This window comes from Conger conger, chromosome 6 (genome assembly GCF_963514075.1).
Source record: "Conger conger chromosome 6, fConCon1.1, whole genome shotgun sequence".
Lineage (NCBI taxonomy): Eukaryota > Metazoa > Chordata > Actinopteri > Anguilliformes > Congridae > Conger > Conger conger.
In genome coordinates, this window is record NC_083765.1 from 33335066 (window position 1) to 33355255 (window position 20190).

Below are 20190 nucleotides of genomic sequence, written 5' to 3' on the forward strand. Positions count from 1 at the left end.
AAGCCCTGGTTTTCCGCTTGGAGCAAATCTGTGGCCTCGGATTTAATGTGCGGCTGAACTCATTTGTACATTATGGATTCCCACAGCACGCTCTTCACCAAAAGGGTCTGTAATTAGAGCGGGCTGCGACCAGCATGCTTGTGGAGTCATGCCCGGTGTCCTTCACTGCCCTAGTCGAAATAATATGAGAATAATGTGAGATGTGAGATAGGGGAGGTGTCCGATACTCCTTTATATACCAGTGTTCCAATCGAGCATAGCCCCCCTTGGTCCCATTGGTGCAGAGGCCTTTGTTGTCAGGGGCGACTGGGTAATTAGTTTGTTTGGGGAGGTGCCAGGTGCCCTTAACAGTTCAGACACCATTGAACTAATCGCAGCTCTGTAATAGATGGCTGGCCCATTACGGCCCCTTTTGAATCCCTGATAGCGATGTTATTGGTCCGTTCTGCTTCGGGACTCCATCAACCCAGTGACAAATGGGAGGAAGAACAGCATGAGATGCATCTTAAACTGTTTTCTCTTTAAAGCACAGGGCTAATTTTCCTCCTGTCCTGTTACTGGGCAGGGCGCTCCCTCTTGTGGCCAGAACAGGTTACTGCAGTTGGGGGTGGACGAGATTTTTCTGCCTTCCTTCAGAATTTCCAACAAAACAAGTCATTAACCAAAGGAATTTGAGTATTTTAAATAATTGTGAGCCAATTGTGTGTGCGTTTGTATCTGATTGGACCAGAACAGAGCAGCAGCTGAGTGTTAATGTGTCAGAGCCATATGGAATAGGAGATTGCATGAATGTGAATGGTTTGTGTTGGTCAGTCATTCTGCACATAGTGTGTTTGTTTCACTACAATGAGAATCCCCCTCTGATCAGCAGTGGGAGGTCCGTCTTTACTCTTCCTGAACAATTACTGGATTGAAAGTGAGCCATTTTCATTTCCTGGTTAAGAAGTACCTCCTTTATTATTGATGCTGTAAATACTGTGGATTATAAACTTACTTTGTACTGTTGTCAACGTTTTTTGACGAATACTCACCTCATGGAGCGTATTGCAGTACCAAGTAATTTACCTGTATAAAGGCACTTCAGTTGTTTTTTATGTCTCTCTTTCATTCAATTCTTTAATTTTATTCACTTTCAATAACCCCTTCCCCCATCCCAGATATTAAGAGAACATATTTCTCATTAGGCAGTGTAGGATACAGCACCCTTTCACAGTGACCTTGTTTGCAGTGAAATTAATCATCTTTTTCCCTCTCCACCAACCCTTTCCTTAATCACCCCATTTCTTTCATACACCATATCCCCCTGGTAAAATTGCATGCAAGGGCTAGGGTAGCAGACATCCTGGATGTCCTGGATCTGGACAGAGAAACTGGAGCTGTAGTGACCTGCTGTAGCATTAACAAATGCCCTCTAGGAATACCCAGATCTCAATGTAAAAATAAGTTCTACTAACGTGAAAGCTCGCCTGGAAAACAAAATATAGGAGAAGGCCAAATGTTTCATCTACTTTTATTTTTCGAAATGCCAAAATTTGTATTATAGTTTCTTATTTTCATTCTGATTTGTAGTTGGTTATTTATGATTTATGATTACTTAATTCAGCTGCTGCTGCAGTAGCTGTGGTTCGTTTTCTTTTTGAGGAAAGAAAATGAACAGTGCCAGCAACTTATTGGAGCAATACGTCTTCATAAAGTGCATCAAACTTACTACGTTTTGATGCTTGAACAACATTAGGAACACGCATTTGGAAACTGGCAGGTCTTCAGTTATCCGTTGCTCTGGGAGTTTGTAGGGGTGAAGACCACACAAACCGCCACAGCCAAGGCTGAAATTGGTTACATTTCTAATCTTCCTCAGTCGACGGGCCAACATACAGCCGGTTGCTCCTCGTTAGCTGCAGAGAAGGAAAGCAATTAAAAAGCAGTTTGCTGGCGGATGCGGTGGGAGCATTAGTCGTATAGCACAGCATTAGGCCTATTTATCTTTTCACGGCACCTTTTCCCACTCCAAGGTTCCGAAGAGCGCGAGCGCATCCAAATTCACAGGGCAGATGCAAGAGACGGACGACAAGAATGCATTAAACTCCAGGAGTGAGTCAATGTTTTTAATCAGTCGCATTTTAGGTAGCAGCGCCACTTCAACAGAACAGATAGCAACATGTCGTGTAGCAAAACTATCTCGTAAGACATTGGAACATGATTTATTTATTATTAAAGATATTTTTTAAATGTTAAAGGTAAGGCAAACCGTTCGCTTCACTTGAGCATGTGCTTTACATAAACACCCGGTGTTGACATGAAGGGCAGGAGTCGCCAGACCCCTCCCTCTCCCGTTCTAATAACACCCCTTCAGTATTTCACTGAACACGGATCCTCCCCTTCGTCCCAGCACAGTGCTTGCATACAGTATACATGCACTCCATCATCCCATCAAAGGAAAGAAGTGAAGTAACAGTACTTCAAGTAAAAACATGTAAAAATATGGCAATCAAATTGCTCTCTACAAAATATTACATTAAGTTTAAATACCCTCCCCCATTTGAAAAAATGCAATATAGAATCCTTTCCCCAAATATTGAATAACTACAATGATCTGCATAGCATTTCCAGTTTCTATGAAACTTCAATGTACATTTAGAGTGAATGTCGCTGAAGTAAGGCTCAGAGTATCACAACCCCAGGTCTGTTTGATCGCACAAAACGCCAGGGGACATTGTAGCTTTTTCACTGGTGAAACTGGATTGTGAGGTGTTTCAGCAAAGCTTTTGCTATGGGTTCCAGCAGACTAACAGAAGGTTGTTTCAGCCATGGCAGGTGCTTTCACAAACAGTAGCTGGTGAGGCTGTGAATGGTTTTTATAACCCTTACAGTAACAAAATAGCCCCCTCTGTTCTCGTAACAGTCAAGTTATTTAGATATTTTTAATTCTATTTTCGGGATAAATGTAAACAATTGAAATATTTTTTCCTTACTTTTTTCTTTTTCCTTTGTAGTCAAATTCCTGCGAAGCATGAAAAGTATAAAGATGGAACTAAGAGGAGGAAATGCCTTGCAAATAGTTTGTGTGAAACATGCATCTTTTGGAGGAAACTGCTAGACACCAATGAATTCTGGGATTGGGCTTAATGTACAATGAGCAAGAAAGATGAATGCAGATCACTAGCTTTTAAAAGTGAAAATCAAAAATGAGCTGAGGGATTTTTTGTTTGTTTGTTTGTTCTGGCCAATCTCTCATAGTTTTTCCTACACTTTTTTGCCATTCAAATATTTTTTGAGGACTGTGAGAACTCTGATGTCCACTCTCTGCCCCTCGTTGTGGAACTACAATGTGCAGACATGGTAATATGGGTTCCAGTGACCCCTCAAGAGTTGAGTACATTCATTTTCTTGTGCTTTCCACTCATGAACGGATCCTGTCATCGCCTCATTTGGACTCAGCTGGAAACTACTGTAGACCAAGCTTTAATTAGACACACTAGGGCATACAGCTCAGTCTAACCTTTCTCAAATATAACTTCTTTGATAGATGGCACGCTGTCAACTTGCAAGACGTCCCTTGGACGTAACCAGTGTTGATAACCTCATGGGAGATGGATACGTGTGTCCGATATCCAGAATTTACCGCTCGTCAGAGGCTAGCAGGCTGGCGCTTACATGGTGTATGTATATTGCATACTGGATTCTTTCTGCACAGCCAGTCATCCAGTATAAGGCCACAGAATTTGGGTCAGTGGGAAAACATATGGCGCCCATCACTAGAAGCCGAGTTCTGCTGGGCTTTGTGAATGAGTGTGAAAAGGTCCATTGATGTGCTTCTTCATACGGTCTGATGAAGGCATTATGTACCACTTCGGTTGACTTCCTGTGCTACCGTTTCTCCTCCAGTCTTTGGTCAGTGAGCCTCTGGCTCCATATCATATCCTGATCTGGAGCACTATTAACTGGTACAGGATTTCCCGAGATGGCCGACAACTAGGTCACGCTCTCCGAAGTGGCGAATCAAGTCCTCATCTGTGTTTCTGAACAATCCTGATGCAGCAGCCCAAGCCATTATGGCTGACTGCGAAATGTAGGAGGAGTTGTGCTTGAGTGTGACATGTTCTGTCATATCAAAACCTGCTGTGCAAAGAAGGAATGGTTACAGCAATTATGAAAACATACTTCGTGAACAACCCTATGCAAAATCTCTGGAAAAAGGGTATACATATAAAGAGAGGTATCTTATTCATCAGGTCGTACCAAAAAGAGGAGAAAATGTCTACTTTAGTAAGAGTCTCAAATGTTTACAATATTGCAGGCCACGAGGGATACTCTATTGCTGTGTGCAATAAGATGGAGAGGTGTTCTTGAAGACAGTCAGACGGCTACTCCTCCATTGCTATGTGTGATAAGATGGAGTGTTCCTGTGAAATGGCCGCCAGTTCTTTGAGGAACTCTGAGAAGAGGACTGTGGCCAGGACCATGTTCCTGTTCTGGGGTGCCAGCTTGGGATTGGCTGCTGGGTTTTTGGGGGGCCTCTCGGGAATGAGTTGATTTCTGACCACCTCTGCGTTTAAAGGCCAGTCCCCATTCTCCCGCTCACAGGCATCCTGAAGCGGATCTGAAAGAGGATTGGACAGCCTGGTGAGGAGGGGGCCCATTCACCACTGATCATTTAGGTAAGGGCTGTTCCAATTCCTGAAGATCTATCAGCCTGTGGGTTTTCATTCCAACTGTAACGAAGCAAACCTCATTCAACAGCTAAAGATCTCATTGAGCTAATTAATAGAATCATGTCTGCCAAATTGGGGTTGAAATTAAAACCTACAGGATGGTAGATCCCTGGAACAGGATTGGGCAGCCCTGATTTTGGCATTTAGCAGCCAGAATAAATGACTTTTTTGTTGTTACATAAAAATGCATTGCCGGATAAGGATAATTAATAGAGCTGACAGAGCCCAGTGCATACACCCATATCCCACCGCTGGCCATATATCACTCTCAGTGGAGACCTGAGCTCCTGAGATCAGATAGCAGGAATGCCAGTGCTGGCAGTGGGCCTATTTCTCAGGAGGCTGTATGCAACCTGGTGAAGGGGGGGATCTTTCAAGACTTTTAAACCAACACTGAGCAAAACTGAACAGAAGAAATACAATGGTGAAAAGCAGTGTTGGTCCATGAGACTGAAATTTAGCTCTCAGTCGGTTTTATTTCACTAGATTAACGATTTGGAAAATTGTCCAGGCAATCTGTGACCCCTGGCAGATAATTCCATTTTACATAATTGGATCTCATAGACATAGTCTGCAACATTTGCCAATTTAAATGATAAGACAGGGCTCAATTCTGTAAAATCAATTCAATTCTAAACAAATAGGTAAATTGCTTTATTTTATTAGCTTCACCTTGCAGCTTCGATCTTTGAGTGCAAAGATCAAACAATGAAAATGGAACATGACAATTTGCATGAGCTTTTAAACTAGAATCTGCGCAGTCTAACCAGTCTTTGCTGTCTCAAAATACACAGATTGGCACCAAGAGTGGAGTGCAAATATATATCTGCAACAAGACAAAATTGAGCAAGTGCATTTGATATAACTGATGAATTATGCAGGCACTTTGGTTATCTAGCATAATAGCATGTTTGGAACAGTGACCATAATGTGACCATTAGCCTTTTAGCCTTGAAGCTAACAGCCACTGCGGCTGTGAGTAGGGCATTGCCGCCTTGCTGCATCTCACCGCGGGCCATCTGGATCGTCTCTCTGGACAGCAGGCAGTACTGTGCCTCCGAGAGCAGCTCTGGGAAGTCCTTCCTGGCCGAGACCTGCCGCTCAATCTGATTCTTCACTGACGCCAGTACCTGGTGACAAAAGCAGACTTTATCAGGAGACTAAACTAACTTCAGAGACTGCACCCACAGTAGGCGGAGAACTGCATTTATATATTTGGCTGCTGATATCATCCTGTGGCAACCTTGCCCTGTGGATTTTGGTGGGATTTATGTTTAATTACTGTCAGTAGCCTTCTGGTTCAACCTAAATAATGACCTGCCTCCAAGTCATGTGTACTATAAAACACTAATGAGACAATCATGGATGCCATAAATGAAGTAAAAATTAATTGAGACATAACGAAAAGTGTAATGGCCTCATAAGTAGTCTCAGTTGAAAATAAATCCATCTCCCAAGATAAAGGTGGAACACAGTAACTGCAATAACTTTTAAATCTTTTAGTGATGACTGTTTGGCTGGCACATCTGCTATAATTTACTGAATGCTCTGGGAAAATATGCTGAGTGCACATTTTTCTATGGCAGCAATCAAACAAGCACATTTGATTGAGCCATGATGTGTATCCACATTTTATGAAATCATTTTCTCATCACAGTGTCTCTCACATACACCCCTTGATACTCTGAGATGTTTTACCGATGTTTGTATTCCATTTCAGGAACATCTGCTGAGATGACATGAGGACCGTATGATGCAGAGGAATGTTACGTATGTCAGTGTCTCAGCTAAGAGAAGGCCGAGTTGGCTTTCCAGAGAAAGAGGGAGCAATAGGTGGGGAGATGAAGACAGGGATTGACACAGGTAAAGACACCTCCAGGGCTTACTGTTCCTAGATATCAGAACACACACACACACACACACACACTTATTTCTGTCTTCCCCATGTGGGCAGCAATAAACAGTTCCACACATTTATATATAACTGTTCGGAACTCTTGACGGGAAGCACATTTCTCATTCCTTATGATGGCAGAAAGTAACATGCTCAGGTTGGCTAGCGACCAATAAAGTTGCCCCTGAGAGATTTGGCATACCCAGGACACTGAGGTGTTTTGAAATGAAGTTCCTGGCATTGTGCATTACCTTGTATTCCTGTATATATTTTCAAGTGGCTTCCCTTTAAATATTTAGATTTTCCTTCAAACAGTCGGCTCACTGGATTCAATTTCCTTGTTTACCTGTCTCCTGTTGAATTATGCATGAAACGCCAGGAAAACTGCTGCTTTGTAAGGCTCACTAGAGAATTGTTTATTGTCAGTAAAGAATTCTGCTTTGCCTTCATGTTTGTAGAGCAGCTTACGTCCGTATGGAATTACTTTCACATCTGATAGTTTACTCGTTGCTTCATGACTCCCACAGGAGTTTTACAGTTTAGAACAATAATGAGTAAACAAACTAGTGTTTTCAGCCCTAATGGTTACAAATCTTATCAGTGGCAGAGAGGGAGCGTGAACGTGTAGACAGAATATGCATGTGCTGTATTAATATATGCCTCAAGACTGCAGGATAGCGCTTTACAAAACAATTGTCCACAAAAATCAAGGTAAACTTTTTATAAAAACACTCAGCCTGAGCAAGTTGATCGTTTTGGGAAAACATAACTTCCTGAAATGCATATGAAATGTAAATAGAAATCACTCACAGTACAGTACAGTGGGGTACCTGGTAGAGACAGTGGGTATGAATTACACACAGTGTTGTACCTGTGTTCAAGCAAGAGAACTCCCATTGTTGGTTAGGTGTCTTGCTCAGGTCAGGGCATCGAACCAGCAACTCTCCGACTGCCAGATGACCACTCCTACCACCTGAGCTAATGTGACTCCTAGAGACAGTGATTGCGAATCACACTGTGCTGTACCTGATAGAGGGAACGCACGCTGGGCTGGAAGACCATGTTGGTGTTGAGCAGGAAGGAGCGTAGCAGTGGCTGGGGATAGGAAGCCATTTGGGCCAGGATGTCGGTCAGAAGAAGGTTTATATGGAGCGAGTTCTCCAGCATGTTCTCCAGTCGAGACAGCAGCACACTAATGAAGGGCCCTGTGGAGCAGGAGGCCATTACCTGAGCATCATCACCAGGGTCTGTGCAGTTCTTCAGGCTTTACCAACACATGATGCAGCATTATCACCAGTATGAGGTATTATTATTCATTCAATTCTACAGGCTTCAATGAACATGAAAATACATGAAAAATAACAAATTGTTGCGAATACAATATTATAATAGGTGGTTATCATATTGTAGTTATTAGTGTAATATTCTAATTCAGTTGTTCAGTCTTTAGTGACATGACAATCTACCAAAGCAAAATTATGCACAACATCGTTATGAATAAATCCATATTTGGTCGTGAGAAGGGTATGTGTGATGGTCTTACCTGTGAAGGGAACCTCATGAATCCTGGTCCCCCCAGGGCTTTTCGGCCCAATCGGCGAGGGGTTCTTCTCCGGTTCCGGAGTTTCAGCTGTGAAGGAGGTGAAGTCCACCTCTTCCTCATCCACAGGCGTGACGGGGCTCCGGAACTCCGGGACAGCTTTCACGGGGCTCCCCGCCTCTGCCCCCAGGGTGCGGATCAGCTCCTCGTATTGGGCCACCAGGTCGCCCGCGCCCTGTCCCGGCTCGACCCCGTTGCTGCTGCCCTCCACTGCGATTGGCTGCAGGGTGGGACTCAGGCCGTTGCTGATAGGTGACTGCGCCTCCTCCTGAGGCCCCTCCTCAGGCCCCTGCTGTGGCCCTTCCTGAGGCCCCTCCTGCACGCTGGGGGCCGTGTCTGGACCTGGTGATGTCACCTCCCCCTCCGTCCTCCCCGCCACACCCTTTGCATCCTTCCGGGCTACGAGGTTGTACACCATGACATCATCCTGGAAGTCAGACTCCTCGACGTAGGAGCCCTTGATGAGCAAGATGGCGTTCCTCCTCATCTCCTGGATGTGCGGAGGGGGCTCGGCCGGGACAGGGGGAAGAATATCAGCTACGTCACCTCCGTCAGGTTTGTCGGGCGACAGGGCGGTGTCATAGCTGTTGTCCCACTCGAGCTCCAGCTGATTGGGCCGTTCCCCTGCGGGCCCCAGGTCCACAGGTTGCTGAGGCGGTTGCGGGGCCTTGGGCTGCGGGCGACTGGGCCGGGACTTCCCGGGCTCCTCCAGGGGAATGCTGGGATGGTACTGCTCCGGCGGAGGGGTCTCGCCGTCGTAGGGGGCTGACCACACCCGGCACGCCCGGATGCTGTGGGTTATCCTGCAGTGGGCGTCGCGCAGGTACTGCACGTAGCTGATGTCCATCACCACCTCCGACCCCATGACACGGGAGTGCTCGGCTCCACCCCCCTCCGACAGAGACCCATCCATTTCTGAAATGCAGACAAGGAAAGAGGTGGCTTTGTGTGCAGGGCCCTACTTAATGCAGTGAGCTGAAAAAGAAAGTATACCCTCTTTCAGTTCTATGGTTTTACATAGGACATACTGTTACTAAACCTTTTCTAGTCCTCACTAAGTCCAGTTAGATACATCTAACATTTAGATTAGGTGTTAGATTGATTTACTATAAGAACAAAAGTGTGATGTGAAGTATGTGAAGTAGATGCTGTCTTAAAAGATACAGATATGACATATCATTGTCACTAGTCGGAGGGATGCTGACATTGTGCAGATGCTGACCTGAACCTGGGCAGACTTTCTGAATACATTTCCCCTTCCTCAGTGATCAAAGGGCTAAGGAGTGGCACATTTAGCCCCCAGGCCAGCAGATGAATAAGCTGGCTCCAAGGTTCAACATCAAGCCGGTTTCCAAGGAATGGCTTTGAACATTAATCACCATCTTTATGTGCAAATTGATTTAAATACAGCCATTCTAACAGCAGTAATGCTCAGATTGTGCCAGATCTCAGCTGTGTATAATGTTTCAGTTGAATTGGCTTGCATGGCCACACTGGTGAGCAGGTGAGTGGGAATTTGAACACATGAAATGCACCAATCAGTCTTGAGATGTTGAAATTCAGTGGCTGTGTCAGTAGCACTGTTTGCATCACGAACTGATGCCATGGCAAAATTTTCTTTAAGCAATAATTTGCTCTTGCATGTGCCACAGAGGCACAGAGGCCACTGGCAGTGGCACGCTGTGTCCTGGGTGTCCTAAACACACCCAGGATTTGATTAGTAGTACACCCAAACCTCGCATCTTCTCTGGTACATTACGACCGTAATCCCCACCACCCCAGCCCACCCCATTTCTCTGGTACACCTACGATTGGAACTGTGGCACTGCTGCTGCCCCCAAATAATAAAAACAATGTTCATGTTCTTGCCCAGGGCCCCTACCCTCATTTCCTGGGTGTGGCCTGTCCGTGCCCTTTGACCAGAGGATGTAGTCCAGCTGCTGTCTGAGGGGCGGCGGCCGGGGCTCCAGGGAACAGCAGGAGGGGGTGAGAGACAGGAACTTTGCGGCGGACACGGAGTAGCAGTCCCTCTCACGCACCACCCAGCGCTGGCTCAGCATCATGTAATTACAGGGAATCAGGTACCTGGTGAAACGCCCAATCGTGTTAGTGTGGGGGAGGGGCAGCGTGAGAGGAAAGAGGGCGGGGACAAGTGGTGTCAGTACTGAGGTCTCAGTCAATATTTCCCTCATCAGTCGAAATTAATGTTTTTTTTGTTAGTTTTTTACTATTGCTGTATTTATGATGGCACAATAAGAAGGAATGCAGGAGGGTAGGGTAAGCAAAGATTGTGGTAAAGTGCATCTAACAAGAATTAAGCTCTGTTTGTTTATATTGAACTATTCCCTGGTCTGTTACCAAAAAAAGTGGAAAGGTCTGTCAACCCTATGGTAATAACCCTGAGGGGAATGAGGGACTAATTACCTGAGGATTAGCTGCAGCATGACGTCTTCACAGTGTAAACCGATCAGAGTGCGGAACAGTGCCAGGGAGACCGTGCCCAGCTGGAAGAACAAAAGGTCAGAGGGCAACATGAGAGCTTCACAGGAACAGTCAATGGGGCTCAGGTAGGCCTGTACTGTACTGAAAGCAATAGATTACAAAAAAACAAAACAAAAAGACAATATCTTTCTCCGTTGCGGTTATCTATATATCTTCCATGATGCAACCTGCACCCAAAAGCATGCTTAAAAGCAGCCATGCATCACTATTACAGAGAGTGGTGAGGCAAAATGCTATCTGAAAAATTTCCAGATCAGTTTGCCAGATCGATTTTAGGGCAAAGTTCCCCATTTTTGTTCCTCTTTACCTACTGTAGGTGAATGAAGCTTTACAGCCTGTGATAAGCAAACAACATAAACTTGTTTCGAGCTGAAATGCCACCAGTCAGGAGCAGTCGGAAATGTCTGTCTGGATGTACAAGGTTCGAAACGCCAGGATGTTTTGGGATAGCCTCTTCAAGTCTTCCTGTTTCAGCGGCAGATAGCTGTGGGCATGGCATCCTGTTGTTTACAGAAGCCCTCATAACTGAGATAATGAGATGAGAGAATCCCTATGAAAGTCCCACCGTGGCCTCCAGGCAAAAAGTCACAATCCAGCATCGCAAATGGTGCAATCGTATTCACTACAGCGCCCCCCCAGTACCAACATGTAACTTTCTCTTGTCTTTGTGTGAATTCACTTACAGTCTCCGGTGATTTCAACCCTACTAGGCAGAAGGGCATGTAGCCATTCCAGGCCAACCAACAGTCCAGCTGTGAATGTGCTGGCTTGCTAGCATTTCTAGTGCAGTCATATACAGTAATGTGAGAATTGCAGTTATCTTAAATAAGTTGTGGGAGGGGGACTTCCTTCAGATTATGTTTCGGTTTTATTCATTGATAAAAGTTAACCTACAACAGGGCTTGGAGATACCCACTTCACAAAGAGACATGTGCTGTTTTCAGAATGGTAGCATGTGCTCCTAGCCACGAAGAATCCAACAGCACTTTAAGGAGTCTTTGAGAGCAACTTCAAGCCTCATATGAGGGGAAAGTACTTCAGCATAAAATGTCTCAATCGTTGGCCTCTTTTTGGTGTTTAATCCTTCTGACAGTCCTGAAGCAGTAAAAAGAAATGCAATACACACTGACAACTGAAGAACCTCTCTTATCATATTATAGCCTCTTGGATCATAACAGCAATTCACCATGACAACAATTTCCTTTTTTGACATTGACAACTTAATAATTTGGAATAAAGCCCCAAGGGAAGAATATTTATCTTCAAAGCCAATTTAAAGTAAAGTTAACTTCTGTGTGTGATTTCAGCCTACAGGCTACACCTACAGCAGGGATAAGCCAGAAAGTTTTGTTTCCCAGTACTGCAGTGTATAATACAAGTCAATCAAACAGCTTTTCCCCAATCATGTCCAATTGTGACAATGACAATATTCTGACAATTTCTGTTCCAGTCTTACAGACCTCAGTGATGTAATAGTATTTGTAGTAGGGCTGTATTATTTTTGGTTGAGCAACTGTTTGATCTGGAACTGTATTAAGTGTATAATGTAGCAGGTGCAGGCAACATCTTGAAAAAAATGCACCGTCCATAACAGGAGAGAAACCACGCATCAACATGAATTCACATAAGGAACACATCTGCACATACAGTAAACAGGGAGGTTATATGAGCACACAGTGGGACTGGAGCTCACCTGGAAGGGCGTGTTGATGCGGCTGACCAGTGTGTCCAGGACGTGCACCTTCTCGTACTGGTGCATCAGGACGAAGCTGAGGAAGGTCTGCAGCAGGGCGGGCTCCGTCACGCTCCGCAGGAACAGGTCCAGGTATGCCGTGGTGGTCATCACCTCCTCCACGGTCAGCTGAGAATGACCAAGGTTTGGGCTTACACACTGTAGCACAGAGATCTCCAGTCCTTTCTTGACCATTGTGTATGTTCCCTGCTGTAAAATCCAGCTATGCCAGCTTAACCAGCTTGAAAATTAGCTGGCCAAGCTGGGCATAACCTGGGTATAGCTGGGTATGAGCTGGTCAGAAAAGCGGTCTAGCTGGGTATGAGCTGGTCAACCAGCTAGTGCTGGTAGCCTGTCCGTTTAAAAACAGTTTGAGCTGGTAGAACCATTTCAAGCTGGGAGCTGTTCTAAACTGGTCAACCAGCTATCAGCTGTTCAAAAGCCTAGTTTGAGCTTTTGAACAGCTGATAGTTTCAAGAACATAACATCTTCGTTTAAGAAATTTGTTGGCCTATTTTTCAATGCCTTTTATTGGCTGCTACTTCAAAGGAAACGACAAACGCCTGCCAACACTAAGATGCCTGTTCTAGCACCTTTTTCTGGTTCAGTAAGCGTTAATGTGCAACACCAACCTGTGTGAGGCATGGCAGCCATTTTGGATAAGAACTCTTATCGCATGCACCTTACATCAGCTCCAATGGGAGTTACAGCTGTCTTATACTTGGGGGTGTCACCAGGGGAACTCCCTACTGATTTACAGCATGTGCAATAGGAGCTTTAATGATCCGAGTCATATCATATCCTTACTCTAGTGTTACAGTTCACAGTATATTATTTATATAATGGACATGATGAGTGATTGGCAAATAAGTGCAATCAGGTTTAGGTGTTTCACTTGATACTGTATATCCAGTTGCAACTGATTTTGTGGTTTGAATTTGATTTATATTTGCTAGACCTGGCCTGGGTGTGAGACAGGGAAATGTTGACTCACTCACTTTGTGCAGGGCAGGGGCAAGGACGGGTACCAGGAAGCCATTGTAGATGTATCCCACCAGCTGGTCTCTGATGGTGGGATGAGCTACCTACGGAAAGAGTCAGACATTATGAAATCCTCAATATGCCCAGAGCATAGAATACATGACAATTGTGGTATTCACAAGGCAGAACCACTCTAAATAGAATTCAGCGATATTGTTCCTTTCTCGTTCAAATGCATTCGTTGATTACTTTTAACCATTTTGAGGGTAAATGCATTAATTTTCAAGGATTTATTCACCCAAGCCTTGGGAAATGGAATGCTTTGAAGATGGAAATGTGTGGGAAGATACTTTGTGTGACACAACTTTTATTTATTCCATAAAAATATTTTGTGGCTGCATGGACGCTAACCTGCCTTTAGCAGCAAATATCAGTAACCGATCCAGAGTGTTTTTTGTTTTTTTTGGTCCTAGCAACCGGACGAATTTGTCACAATATCAGAACATTGACTCTGCTAGACTTGATAATTCAAGACATCAAAAGTGTGATGCAGCAAGACAGATGGGGATATTTATGAAAAAACAAAAAGGAACCTCTTTCTTGGCAGCTTTCAAGGAGTTTTCTACTTCAGACATCTTTTGAAGGACTCTAACGGACTGTGCTGGCTTGATTTACCTGTGTTGGCAGCCTCACCTGGATGACAGCGTTGCAGAACTCCAGGGAGTTGAGGAACTGGACGAGGGTGGGCACCTGCTGCCAGTCCTCCCTCTGCAGGCAGTGCCAGTCCTGGCTCTGCACCTCCAGCCGGGTGGGCAGGGAAGAGTACAGCCCGCTCAGCCCTGTCGCCAGAACCTGGGGAAGAAGACGAGAGAAGAAAACAACGCTCACTGCACCGCCTGGAGTGGGTCACATTAGCACAGGAGGTAAGAGCAAGGTGTCGAAGTGTCCCTGAGCAAGACAAGAAAACAACGCTCACTGCACTGCCTGGGGCGGGTGACATTAGCACAGGAGGTAAGAGCAGTGTGTCGAAGTGTCCCTGAGCAAGACACCAAACCCACAATTGTTCCCTATGAGCTGGTTGGTTCCTTGCTTGGCAGCCAGTTGCCATTGGCATGTATATGAATGGGTGAATGAGAGGCATAAATTGTAAAGCGATTTGGATAAAAGCACAATATAAATATATCCATTTAGAGGCACTCCATCTCACTACAGGGAGATTCAGTCACAAGTACATACAGAGAGAGCAGATGCTAATTAAGTAATAGCTAATGCTGACTCATACATGGTCCCTGTTATATAAAAAAACTGGCAACAAAGTGGCACCCTCTTTCTTTTGAAAATTCTGCTTGCTGTCATTTTCAGAAAGGGAATGCCACAGGTTTGTCGTTAGATTATTGGATTTGACATTTTTAAGTAATTTAGTCTTAACTGATGTGAATACTGGTTTCAACTGGTTTGGTTTAATTGCATAGTTCCAGCTATTTAAGGAATGCACAGAGAGAGAGCCTTATTATTGTGAAATCCTAAATCCCAGACCTGAACCTCAGCTCTTCCTTAGGCATACAGTTGCTGCTCTATGCAGTTTTATCTGGGAGTCACAGACAAGGAAGCAGGTAGTTATTAAACCCAGACTCCAACTCAGACTCCTCTATTTATAGAAAATGCCCACTGAAGGCAAGGTCATATTATCTCTCCAAATTAGTAAACTCTATGAGGATTATAGAAAAAACCCCATAGAGCTAATAAGGAGGACCGAAATGAGAGATTTGCCGAATCACTTGAGAATATTTCTCTTCTCCACCCTTGAATGCGACCTGTAGAAATTAATTGTCATACAACAAATTAATATACTGCACTGGTGTTGCCCTCCCTCCAGGACGAGCAATTACCTCAGATGCTGTTACAGCAGGTACAATCAACTTTTTGGCACACAGTCCTGCTTAATGTCATCACAGCTGTAGAACTGTTTACACGGTAGATAATACATTTTTCAAGCTCCGGCATAACAGAAGTCCCCACTCCAATACTAGTGTCCTTCAAAAAGACAATAAAACAGTGTATCTGCCAAAAAAACAAAACATTGATAACATAATATTAAGTTATAACACTCGCATTTTGTAATATTCAATTTATCAGCTTTTATTTGTGTTATACAGTGTTCAGGTATTCAGTACATGGCTTGTGTTGTCTGCTTGCTTTGACTAGTTGGCTTTAGGAACAGTTTGCATGTACTTGCATGAACTCATGAACTCAGCAATGAACCATCTCAGCCCCTGCCTTAAGGAAGGTGACTCTACGATGACCTCACACAAATCCTGTGAGCAGAGCAGCATAAACAAATGATGACTTCCTTACATCCCATTTTCACACTGTGTGTATTGCATATTCATCCGAATGATTTATGATGATGTGGAATAACATGCACCACAGAGGAGGTTGCTAGTATTTTTGCTACATTTGTGAAATAATATATCAGCCAGAGCCAATTACATATAGCTGAATATCCTCTAATCAGCCATATAAACACCATGTATGTCTCACAGCCTCTTTTCATATGCCATCACTCTATCTGGATCTAAAATGGTGGCTGATCTTATTAAATGTACATTCCCATTAATCTACTGCTACTTAACAGAATAGACAATGAACACTAGAATATTTATTCTGATCCCAACTGCTGATGTGTCACAAACATTATGTTTTGAACATTAATAAAATGTCCAATCTCTTATTGATACCTCTCACGATGGGGATTTGACCAGTGGATAGGTCCAAGTATGTGAGATGAAAAGGTTGGGAAATTGATACTCAACACAACAGGATTCTACAGTAATCAGATCCACAGACAAATCTATTCACAGTGGCCACCAGATGCCAGCCCGTAAATACAGGGGGAGTATTTCTTATTGGGCCGAGGTAATAAAATTCACCATGGCTGAAAATGTTTGAGAGAGTTAACCTTCACAGCATAATTAGCAAGTAGCCAACTGTAGTGGAATTTATTTTCCCATTTTTCAAGGCTGGTTTAATACATCTTCCTTGCACTGTGCTTGGCCATTAATGAGGCGGTGTAATCTGGATTTATTCAAAGTACATTTTGAATAAACTCACTGAACAATTCTACCTGTAAAAAAACACATGAAATAAATTCAGACATTGTGAATTTTGACTTGTAGTCATTGTTTGATTAAAAAATACAACTTTGATTAGAACTGAGGACAAACAACTAATTTTACACCACTGTCCCAATACATTTGTTTTTAATTTATATGTGTGCATATATGGCACACACACAAACATGCACATAAATATGTGCACACATAAATAACTCTGAAGCACAAACACACTACAGTCCCTATAGAAATGAAAAATGCACACCCAAAGGGCCTCTAACATTTGAAAACCAACTGGAATTTTAGTAAGACATGGGCTACCTTCAGATCTCCCAGTTGACTAATGCTATGGAGGCCAAGATAAAGAAAAGGAGATATGAAAGGAGGAATTAAAAAAGTGGTGAGGAAGTAGAGGAATGAAAGAACAAGAGAATAACCTGCTGAAAAAAACATCTCAAGCTAGGTTTTGTAACCGCTGCTACCAGCACTAGCTTGTTGACTAAAAGAGGTGAGGAGAGAAACAAATAATAGGGGATGTGCCAGAAGAGAGGAAGCAAATAACAGCAGGACAGACAGAGAGAGGGAGAGAAGAGCAGGAGTGAGGCTCACCGGGCAGAAGTAGGTGTTCTGGGCGATGTGTTCAGCCACGGTGTGGTTCTCTGCCGAGAGGGACATGATGAGGAGCAGGGCGTCACGGGCCTGCTGGCCCACCTGGCCCTCGCGGTGGATGAAGGGGATGAGCAGGGAGAAGATGAGGAAGTTGGCGGCCCCCTGGTCCTCGCTGGTGTGGAAGAACAGCTCCAGGATGGACGGGTCCTTGGCCAGGATGGAGCAGAGCAGGTTGAGCAGGAGCACCAGCTCCGTCTCCACGGCGGGGGCCCCGGCCCCGGCGCAGGACCCCAGCAGCATCATGAGGGGCCGCAGGACGGGCTTGTGGTGCAGGAGGGGCTGGCGGGACTGGCCCACCAGCATCTCGTACATCTTCAGCTGCTCCACCTTCATGTCGTCGGTGAACTCGCGCCTCAGGCTCCAGAGGAAGAGCTGCTCCATCACGTTCTCCGTCACCACGAACTCCAGGATGGGGCCCATGGCGCCCTCCTGGCCGCAGTCCTCCTCCATGAGGAGGAAGAGCATGTGCTCCACGTAGTTCTGCACCGCGCTGGCCTCGTCCCCCGGGATGGGCCCGAAACGCCCAGCTGGCCCCGTCCCCAGGGCCCCCCCAACACCCAGCAGCCCGCCCATACCCCCGCCGCTCCGCAGGGGGTCATGCTTCTCCAGGATCTTCGCCACCTTGGAGGAGAGAGGGAGAGAGAGAGAGAGAGAGAGAGAGAGAGAGAGAGAGAGAGATATGAGAGCATCAAAATGAGAAGGCCTGTTCTGCACTGATATGCTCAGGATGTCAACACAACCTTTTGCTTCAGACTAAATTCACTATATAAACAATTGTGTCTTAAGCTTACTCATTTATTTGGGTTGTATTTTGGTTAAATGTTTAAAATTACAACTCATTGCCAAAGTCAATGTTGCTGATAATGATATCTTTTTTCCCTTTACGTTCAGATAAAATGTCCTCTTTGTAGACTCTGGGTGTCTGGTTCCCTCTCCTAATTCCCCCCACAGCTCAGTGTCTCGGGCTGGCCTGTCGTCATGGCAATGAAGTCCACAGAGAGACAGGTAAACAGACTGTGCACACAGGTGACCGATTGGGGTATGATAACAATGTGTACAAAATGGCCGAGGCTGTATTTCTACCTTTCTGTTCTCTCTTTCTGAGGAAAGCATTTCTACCACATAACTAAGTATTAGGAAAGCATACTGTGCATTCTACATGGAGTTTATCAGCCATGTCTCCCAGCAGACATATCTCATATCACACCAAACCTTTAATACAGCCCTCTCAGATTTATTTTGTCACATTACTTATTTTGGTCTGTTAACAAAGCACAGCATTCAGGCCAGTCTTCAGCTCCACTGTCTGGTGCAGGAACAAAGCCTGTGTGTGTGTGTGTGTGTGTGTGTGTGCGTGTGTGTGTCTGTACAGCTTTTAGCAGCATAAAGAAAAGTCCTCAAATGCCACTTGCTCTAATGCCAAGTTCCTTGCTGTAATCACCCAATATGAGATCAGCATGCCTGCCAACTTCCGCAAGGGGGGAGAAAGGAGTGCAGACGGCTGGCAGGGCCGATCGCTCAAGTGATCCCAAACAAACAGGCGCAGAGAGCTCAGCCTTCTGAACAGGGCTGGGGGGCCTACCTGAGCCCAGTGGTTCTTAAACACAATCATGCATGTCTCAGGATCCACCCCCTTCAGAATCAGGGACGCCGTCGCATCATCGTTTCCGCTGGCAACCATGGAGGCCATCATCCTGACTGCTGGTTGGCTAGACCATGGCCCTGGGAGAGGTGGGAGGGGGCAGTCCTCTCTGGGCTGCTACTGGTCACAGTTCAAGCAGGGGTGTGTCTGAGCACCAAGGACCTGTGGGCACACAAGAGGAGAGAGACGTCAGGTAAGTACTGCTGATGTATACTTGCAGAATCACATACAGAAAAAATATTTACTTACAAATGTGTCCAGGGAGAGGAATTACAGGCACTGACACACCTGACACATCTACTCAGTGTTGCGCGGAGATGAGCTATTGTTGTTTCATTCAAACAAACTATAAATCACAGTCAACTTAAGCACAAGAAAAAGTTTTAGCTTAAGTTTAAGAAAACTTAGTTTTTGTAATTTGCTATGGAGCAATAATCCATTAAAAACTGTATTTATTCTGCGGACTTTAAAGGTCACCATATCTGACTGCTTTACAACCTGGAAGTAACAGTTTCAAGATAATGTTTTTTAGCCTCAACGCATTTTACTTTGCATTCTACACAAAATTTATCAGGTGGAAAATGTGTTTATTATATTTTAATTGACATTTTTGAAAAACACATCTACCTACAGCATTGCCAGTCTGGGATTTAATTTGGCTCATTTGCAGGTAATAGAGCAAATATGGGCACAATGATGGCGGTTGTTAGCAGTGCTTGTTTAAAGTTCATTGCCCTGTTTGTTCACACAGCATAAAAAACAATGCTTTTTGATGTCTTTTTAGACACAGTGCCCAGACAGACCTCATGTGCAGGTCTTGGTGCAAAAGCAGATACACAATACAGGTAATTAAATAAGATACATTAACACATGACAGGTCAATAATAACTGTAACACAACACAGAAGCTTGACACCACACTGTGACTCATCTGTGTTAGAGAGGAATAGAAACAGAGGTGGGACTCTCTCTCTCTCTCTATTCATCACCTGAAAAGGGGCCAGAGGGCCAAGAAAACAGATTCACTCCACACAATGATTCACCATTCACCACACATAGATTCACCATTCACCACAGAGATTCACTTCACACAGAGATTCACCTTCCACCACACAGAGATTCACCATTCACCACAGAGATTCACCACACAAAGATTCACCACTCACCACAGAGATTCACCACATAAAGATTCACCATTCACCACACAGAGATTGACCATTCACAACCACAACACATCAGCTTCATTAGGAAATGAAGGTAAAATGTAGGTTTTATCAGGTTATCACTGATTCACTGCACACAAAAGCTTCATCAGGGAAGCACTGATTCACTGCACGCAAAAGCTT

The 20190-nt window shown here is 44.6% G+C and overlaps 1 protein-coding gene across 4 annotated transcripts in view; it reads right to left on the reverse strand.

The window, feature by feature from the left end:
* Positions 1-2091: 2091 nt before the first annotated feature.
* Positions 2092-20190, reverse strand: part of fhip1aa (FHF complex subunit HOOK interacting protein 1Aa) — a 33472-nt gene continuing 15373 nt past the window's right edge. For 3 of the 4 annotated variants that reach the window (XM_061244264.1, XM_061244265.1, XM_061244266.1), the window contains 11 exons: positions 18786-19007; positions 17144-17824; positions 14115-14273; positions 13439-13525; positions 12402-12569; positions 10631-10710; positions 10089-10291; positions 8150-9121; positions 7633-7811; positions 5722-5842; positions 2092-4600 (listed from right to left, as the gene is read on the reverse strand). In XM_061244264.1, the coding sequence (XP_061100248.1) occupies positions 4365-4600; positions 5722-5842; positions 7633-7811; positions 8150-9121; positions 10089-10291; positions 10631-10710; positions 12402-12569; positions 13439-13525; positions 14115-14273; positions 17144-17824; positions 18786-18896 (2997 nt within the window). In that variant the 5' untranslated portion in view covers positions 18897-19007 and the 3' untranslated portion in view covers positions 2092-4364. The remainder of the gene's footprint in view (positions 4601-5721; positions 5843-7632; positions 7812-8149; positions 9122-10088; positions 10292-10630; positions 10711-12401; positions 12570-13438; positions 13526-14114; positions 14274-17143; positions 17825-18785; positions 19008-20190) is intronic. The other variant, XR_009708898.1, reaches the window with a different exon arrangement.